The 7,883-nt window shown below is 45.4% G+C and overlaps 2 protein-coding genes across 2 annotated transcripts in view; both read left to right on the top strand.

Annotated features, from left to right (window-relative positions):
* The window catches only part of ZNF396 (zinc finger protein 396), a 21,980-nt gene extending 19,060 nt beyond the window's left edge, over nucleotides 1-2,920 (top strand). Inside the window, 1 exon segment of the mRNA XM_007472082.1 lies at nucleotides 2,473-2,920. Coding sequence (XP_007472144.1) covers nucleotides 2,473-2,920 — 448 coding nt within the window.
* A 1,787-nt stretch (nucleotides 2,921-4,707) lies between these two features.
* ZNF24 (zinc finger protein 24) overlaps nucleotides 4,708-7,883 on the top strand; it is a 3,500-nt gene continuing 324 nt past the window's right edge. Inside the window, exons 1-3 of the mRNA XM_007455199.1 lie at nucleotides 4,708-5,127; nucleotides 5,377-5,524; nucleotides 7,583-7,879. Of these exons, the coding sequence (XP_007455261.1) occupies nucleotides 4,708-5,127; nucleotides 5,377-5,524; nucleotides 7,583-7,879 (865 nt within the window). The remainder of the gene's footprint in view (nucleotides 5,128-5,376; nucleotides 5,525-7,582; nucleotides 7,880-7,883) is intronic.

The following is a 7,883-nucleotide window of genomic DNA, read 5'->3' as shown; positions in this document are numbered from 1 at the left end:
CCCTACACTCAGGTTGCCCAGAGGATCATGATGCTCTATCTTTTTTGTTTTAAGTAAATTTATTTAGTTTTGGCTGCATTGGGTCTTTGTTGCTGCGCATGGTCTTTTCTCTAGTTGTGGAGAGTAGTGGCTTCTCTTGTGGAGCACGGGCTTTAGGTGCGCGGGCTTCAGTAGTTGTGGCCCTAGGGCTCTAGAGCACAGGCTCAGTAGTCGTGGTGCATGGGCTCAGTTGCTCTGTGGCATGTGGGATCTTCCCAAACCAGGGCTTGAACCCGTGTCCCCTGCATTGGCAGGCGGATTCTTAACCACTGCGCCATCAGGGAAGTCCTAGATCTTTAAGATAGCAACAGGGTCTACCATTCAGGAAAGAGCTCACATAGTGGGGCTCAGAAGGATGGTGTTTCAAAATCGGGGTTGGTAGTCCCTGCCCTCAAACGAGTAAATTAGAGAGGAAAACTTCATTGTAGTTACCATTTATTCTCTCAGAATTAGGAATGATAGAAAGAATCCCAGGCAAAGGGTTTTGTAAAATTTTGCAACATTTTTAATCTCCCCAAGTATTTGTTTGATGTGTATCTTTTTAGTTTTCCCACACTAATTAGACGTTAAAAAAAGAACTCTTAAAGCAAAACAAAAAACAAAAATGCCTTGAGCTAGCTTTTAGAGTCACAGAAGAGAGAAAGGTTGGGAAGAGCAGCCAGGTAGGTTGGTGGCAGTAGGCAAGCAGGAGAGAAAAAAGTCTGGATTTCAGAAACCTCCTAAATGAAGAAAGAGAGAAGAGGCATCAGAAGTCGCAGGGGTTCTGGGGAGGCAAAGCTCTAGTCAGAGAGTAGAGTAGTGCTATACCATCAGCTTCTAACTCACTTGCTCTCTCATTCACGAATCCAGCAGAGACTTGAGGGCTTTTGCAAAGGGCATTTTCCTGAAAGAGGCAGAAAGCTGAAGCCTGAGGATCTTGGAATTCTTCTGGAAGGCTGGACCTGCACTTCTAACACAGACCTTAAACAACAGGGCTCTTTTGTGTGGTTTCTGAGGCCTGACATGTGATCTAGCAAAGGCAGCAATCTGAGCAGCCCATGCTTCATTCATTTATTCAATAAATATTTATTGGGTTCTCTATGTACCAGGCAGTCAGCATCCTGGGACTACTAGGTGGGGATACTGTGGTGAACAAGACAGGCAAGGTCCTTGCCCTTAGGGAACTTATGGAGAAAAACAAAAGAAAACAAAAACCAGAGAAATGAGTAAGTGGGCTCACTTCTACCCAGTGCTTGAGAGTGGGGAGGCTTCTTGGAGGAAAGGTGGTCAAGGAGGCTGAGGATCTTGGGTCACAATAAGCCTAAGAGCTGGGGAGTGGGGTGGGGTGGAGATAGGATTGGGGGCAAGGAACAGATTACAGGAGGTCTTACAGACAAACATCAGGAGTTTTTTTGTTTTTTTTTTTTTTTGCGGTACGCGGGCCTCTGACTGCTGTGGCCTCTCCCGTTGCGGAGCACAGGCTCAGGACGGGCAGGCTCAGCGGCCATGGCTCCCGGGCCCAGCCGCTCCGTGGCATGTGGGATCTTCCCGGCCCGGGGCACGAACCCGTGTTCCCTCCTGCGGCAGGCGGGCTCTCAACCACGGCGCCACCAGGGAAGCCCCACATCAGGAGTTTTTTTGTTTTTTTTTTTTTGCGGTACGCGGGCCTCTGACTGCTGTGGCCTCTCCCGTTGCGGAGCACAGGCTCAGGACGGGCAGGCTCAGCGGCCATGGCTCCCGGGCCCAGCCGCTCCGTGGCATGTGGGATCTTCCCGGACCGGGGCACGAACCCGTGTTCCCTGCTGCGGCAGGCGGACTCTCAACCACGGCGCCACCAGGGAAGCCCCACATCAGGAGTTTTTATGTTTTTATGTCATAATTAAGGCAGTAGGGATCCACCGAAGGCCTTTAAATGAAATGATCTGATTTATGTTTTTAAAAAATCACTTTGGCAGTTGTTTTGTGGTATAAAATGTCAAGCCTGAAGTCAGAAGGTGACCACGCATTCTGCAAATTCAACGTGCGATCATTGCCAAAGCTCTTAAGAGTCTCATTTTGTTTCCCTGACACATAAATTGGACATACTAAAGCTCTACAGCACAGCAAGTGGGAGGCAAAGGTTAGAGTCATGCCTTGGTTTTAAATCTTGCTTCCCACTTACTAGTTACTGAGCTCTGGGCAAGCTATTTACTTGTGCCGCGATTCTCTCAGCTGTGAAATGGGGATAATAAAAGTTCTTACCATCTTAGGGTTGTTGTGAAAATTAAATTACAATACATGTAAAGCACGGTGACTGTGCCTGGTACGATGTAGTTAGCATTCATAAATATTAGTTTTTGTTACTTCTGTCAGAGGATTACTGTGAGGATCACATGAGATAATGCATGTGAAAAGGCTTATGAAACCGTAAGACTATCTTAGTGGCAGAATTCTTTCTTTTCCTTGTCTTCTAAGCGGAACACAGAAGGCTGGGCTATCCGGAGGAAAGAGGCGCGAGGCCAAGCGTAGCCTCAAAGCAGTCATTGTCGTCGGACAGCCCTTCCCCCGGCCCGGAGCGCATCTCCATGGTAACGCGGTGCTTCGCCTCCCCCCGCCTCCTGGGGCCCGCAGACCGGAAACAGTCCGCGCCGGGGACTGCTGGGAAACCGCTTGTGAGTGGCGTTTGTGCGTCCGCCGTGCACAGCGAAGCGGCTGCGGTTCCCGAGCCCGAGGTTTGCGCGAGAGTGGGGGGAAGTGCGTGAGGGGGATTCTGGGCTACGGGCTGCGGACCGCTTTGGCAAGAGTCAGCGAAGAAGCCTTGCGGGGACCTTTCTCGGCTTCCCGGGAGGCTCGGGGGGGCAGGCCGTGGTCTCCGTGCCCGGCAGTTGGGGGACGGCGAGGGGTAGACGGAAAGCCAGACTAGGCTTTCAGCACCTTCGGAGACTCCTCCATCCCTTGTGTCCTCCGCGACCCTTGCCTTCCCCTCCCCCATCGACCGGTTTTGTTCTATTTCGAGGCCCTGGCATCTCGCGGAGAGTTCTGGGATTCTTTTCGGGCGGAGGTGGGAGTGGGCGGGCCTCGCGCGGGGCCTGCCGGGACTTGTAGTTCAGCCGGCCGCGGGCGGAAGTACCGTGGCTTCGACGCTGTTGTGGCAGGGTGGCTTTTGGTCTAACGAAAGACGCCGCCGCGAGTGCGGGGAAGAAGGGCTGGAATCGCTGCAGTGGGGGCGGGGTTCGCAGCGGCACTCTGCAGGAGTGAGTGGAGAGGTTACTTCGAACGGGGCTCCCCGCCCACGCACCGTCGGGACCGCGAGGCTGCTCTCCCCGCACCGCCTCACGTCCCACAGGCGGGGTGCTGTATGAGAACGTAAAAGGAAGAGAAATTTATTTTCTGTAGACTGTTTGAGCCGTCGATAAGGTACGGTCTTGGAATAGGAACAAACGAATCTGTAGGCCAAACCTACGTGTTTGTAAGGCCGCCACACTCCAGAGTATTTAATTACACCTGTATGTATATTACCTGATAAGATCTTTTCCGATTCCTAGTCTCATGGGGTTACGGGAAGTTTTTTGGAAATTACTGGCTTTCACGTTCCGGGTCCTGAATAGGTACATTGAGTAGCTGCATGGCTCATTCCTAATGGGTATTGTAAACAATGGCATGGGCATGACTGTGCAAATACTAAGGAAAGGATCAGAAATAGTACAAGGTTTCCCTGAAGGTAGAAGCCAGGGAGCCTGTGAGTCACCCAGTGTAAGGACAAGAGTCTGCACCACTGCACGAAGTTACGGTGTTATGAGAGTGCTTTTTCTTCGAAGAATTTTATTGTGATTAATGCCTGTCATTACAAATGTAAAGGTACTTACGGCGCGGTGGGTGACTAAATAATACTTAAGTTTTATGGCACATAGTGGTTAATTTTTATCAACATTATGTATCTGTTACTGAGCAAGTGAATGTTTTTTTCACGTATATTTTAACTCCAGGGAGTTCCTAAACATTTTGAAAATATTTCTTAGCCCTTAAAAAACATTTGTCAAAAGAAAATTTTTAAGCGGATAATGAAAAAGCAGTCCCTGCTTTTCAGGTGACCTAAGTGTGTCAGGGAACACCAGTTATGAATTGCAAATAATGTGTTCAAGGGTCAGATGCATTTAAATAACACTGAAGTGGTCTGGTGCTTACTTGGATTCTTTTGATTGTTGAAATAGGTTTTGTCGGTCACAGATAGGCAAACTTTTTCTCTAAAGGGCCAGAGTAAATACTAGGTTTTTCGTGCCCTATAGTGTCTATTGCAACTACTCAATTCTACTATTGTAGCATGAACAAATAAATAAAATTTATGGAGACAACTTAATTTCATATCATTTTCACATGTCATGGAGTGTTTTTTTGATTTCTTTCAACCATGTCAAAATGTGAAAACTCTTGTTAGTACAAGCACTGTACAAAAATGGGCACCAGGCTAGATTTGGCCATGAGCTGTAGTTTGCCAACTTCTGGTTTAGGTTATTGATTGGAATTTTTAACCTAGTAAAAGAATACATTTTTATTTCCTTTAATCGGTATGTGTCCAAATTCTTAGAATATTTGGTCATTTATATATTTTTCATTTCTTGTGCCTCAGGAGTGCCTGTGAAGAAAACGGGGTATTTCCCTGAGGCCTGTATCCTACCTTGATTGTCTTTTCTTGAAGTATTATAAATCAGGATGTCTGCACAGTCAGTGGAAGAGGATTCAATACTTATCATCCCAACTCCAGATGAAGAGGAAAAAATTCTGAGAGTGAAGTTGGAGGAGGATCCTGATGGCGAAGAGGGGTCAAGTATCCCCTGGAACCATCTCCCTGACCCGGAGGTTTTCCGGCAGCGATTCAGGCAGTTTGGTTACCAGGATTCACCTGGGCCCCGTGAAGCTGTGAGCCAGCTTCGGGAACTTTGCCGTCTATGGCTCAGGCCAGAGACACACACAAAAGAACAAATCTTGGAGCTGGTAGTACTGGAGCAGTTTGTTGCCATCCTACCCAAGGAGCTACAGACTTGGGTTCGAGAGCATCATCCAGAGAATGGAGAGGAGGCAGTGACGGTGCTGGAGGATTTAGAGAGTGAATTGGATGACCCTGGACAGCCGGTAAGCCTGCTGCATCACGTTCCTGGGTCAGGAGCATTGGCATGGCAGTAGGCGCAGCTGCTGAATTAATTCCACTCAACTAAGTTAAAATTACATTTCTGTGTCGCCCCCCCCCCCCGCCCCCATTATCTATGCTTGTTTGCCATTTAGGCCTCTGCAGCATATGTTTTGTATGGTTTCTTTTGTGTGCGTTTAGGTTTGATTCTCATCACGTTCGTTCTCAACTGAACCAAACCCTTTCATTTCCAGGTTTCTCTTCGACGACGAAAACGGGAAGTGTTAGTAGAGGAGATGGTATCTCAAGAAGAAGCTCAGGGATTACCAAGTTCTGAGCTCGATGCAGTGGAAAACCAGCTCAAGTGGGCATCCTGGGAGCTCCATTCCCTAAGACACTGTGGTGAGGACCCCATGTGGGCAGGAGGGTGAAAGAGGGTGTGGACCTTTTGTCCGGAACTCTTTGCTTATTTTTACTGTGAGGGAGGCGGTGGAGGGGGGGGGGGTAATCACCTTAACTTGATTGCTTAGGATTTCGATTCTTTTCTAATAACAGTTGGTTTGCTAACCTCAGGTCTCTTATTCCTCAACATTAACATCATCAGCCTTTTCTTCTCTTTTACTTCTTTCTTTGAAGGCCTATCCATTTCAGGCTGGCATTTGCCTTACTCTGAGCCAACACCCACCTGTAGACCAGGTCGCTCTGTTTCACATGCCGTATTGCTTATTTGCCATCTGTTTCACATCCTTTTAGTCTCTTGCCTAGTCTTCTTGGTACAATAAGCTTACCTGATACCTCTTCAAATCTAGGTTTTTTGTTTTTGGTTTATTACTGAAGCCTTTTCTGAATTTTTAGCTTTTTGTATATGTTTTTTCCTTCAAACATCCTACCTAAAGTCATTTCTGTTTCCTAAGAAGCTTCTTTTGTAGGAATGGTATTTAGAGAAAATTCTTCACCTTTTCTAAGTATTTATGCAAAAATATGGCCCCTAGCTATAATAAATATAAGTATAGAAAAATTAAGTAGAAAGCTCATAATTCACTAAGGTTATTCTTTCCCAGTATCTTGGCAGTTAATGCCACATACTTACTTATTTTGATACAACCCCGTATATTCCTAAAACCGCTACATTTCTTTTTCATATTTATATGAATTAAAATGAAATTTTGTTTGAGACTGCTTTGGGAATCATTCCTTGAGGTAGTTGGAGGTAATGCTAGTGTAATGAGCTCTGAGCAGGCTTCCCCTCTGAATTATGGGGCATTCTTTTGTGCAATAAAGTTTGAGAACCACTGTCATTGGTTGTTGGAGGTGGTATCTTCCTGGGAACTTCTCCCCTGCCTGAACTTTAGGATAATTCTTGCCTCTTTTTAAGTAGCCTCATTTTAGCAGTCTGGTCTGTACCACACTTGGGAGCTCAGTTCTTTTGTGCCATTTGTCACCTTCACACTCACTTCTCTGTTCTTCAAGTCTCCAGACCTCATTGATCCCCTCTAACTCTTCAGCGTCTCTTTGTCAGCCTTCTTTCTGACTATCCCTTTCTTAATCATTTGTTACAGATTTGCTCACTGTTTATAATTTTTTTGAGCAGTGCTGTTCACCCTTTAGTAACTGTGTTTATTCTTTAAGGCTTGAAGTTTCAGGAAGGTCTGAAATGAGACTCGCTCATAATCACTGCCTGCCTACAGGTGGGTGATGGTACCTCATGTTGGTAATTTGGGCCGTTCTTTCACTGAACACATCTAACTGAGGCCTGGAAGTAACAACTCGTCTAAAAACCATGACAAATACCAAATACATGAGGGTGCTTTTAAAGGAAAACTTTCAGTTATTAAAGGTGCATTGAATTTGTAAGTGTCATGTCCCAAGTTAACACAGGATACTCTCAGCTTACCTTCAGCTTTTTGTCAGGACTCCTATATTCTCCTTTTAGTCTGATCTTGGCTGTGACCTGCCTTGTCCTGCTCATTTTAGAAATAGTCACTTTCTGACAGATTGGTGGTTATTTACACATTGTATTTTGATATAATTTCTCCCTTTTTCAAAGCAAAAGAATATTAAAATTATTTCTCATGGCCAATTTTATTTTTCTCCAGACCTAGCTGCATCACTTTGACTGTCTCTAACAAACTTAAGACTCCCTAAAACATCTGCCATTTTTCTGCCCTTTGTTTTTTGACTACTACTGTATAACCCACTCCCTTATGTTACCACTTTTATTAGGATACAACCTTTTAATTTCTCATGTTCCCGTGCTCTCACTTCATTAACCTCATAATCAGCCATTTCATTTTTTTTCTTTTTTGAGAGTAGGTAACCTTATCACCAGTTTTCATAGTACTGTTCATAGACATATGCAAGCTATTTACTTTTAGTTCATTTTTAAAAAAATTTTTTCTTCAAGTTTCTTTCCTCTCAGAATAGGAAATGAGTGATATTTACATTTTCTGTTTATTTCAGATGATGATGCTAGGACTGAAAATGGAGCACTAGCTCCAAAGCAGGAGATTCCTTCAGCAGTAGAATCTCATGAAGTTCCTGGCACTCTCAATATAGGTGTTCCTCAAATTTTTAAATATGGAGAAACCTGTTTTCCCAAGGGCAGGTTTGAAAGAAAGAGAAATCCCTCCCGAAAGAAACAGCATATATGCGATGAATGTGGAAAACACTTCAGTCAGGGCTCAGCCCTTATTCTTCATCAAAGAATCCACAGTGGGGAGAAACCCTATGGATGTGTTGAGTGTGGGAAAGCATTCAGCAG

The sequence above is a fragment of the Lipotes vexillifer genome, unplaced genomic scaffold (genome assembly GCF_000442215.2).
Source record: "Lipotes vexillifer unplaced genomic scaffold, Lipotes_vexillifer_v1.1 scaffold90, whole genome shotgun sequence".
Lineage (NCBI taxonomy): Eukaryota > Metazoa > Chordata > Mammalia > Artiodactyla > Lipotidae > Lipotes > Lipotes vexillifer.
The sequence above is the reverse complement of the archived record's forward strand: the minus strand, read 5'-3'. Positions and strand labels throughout refer to the sequence as shown.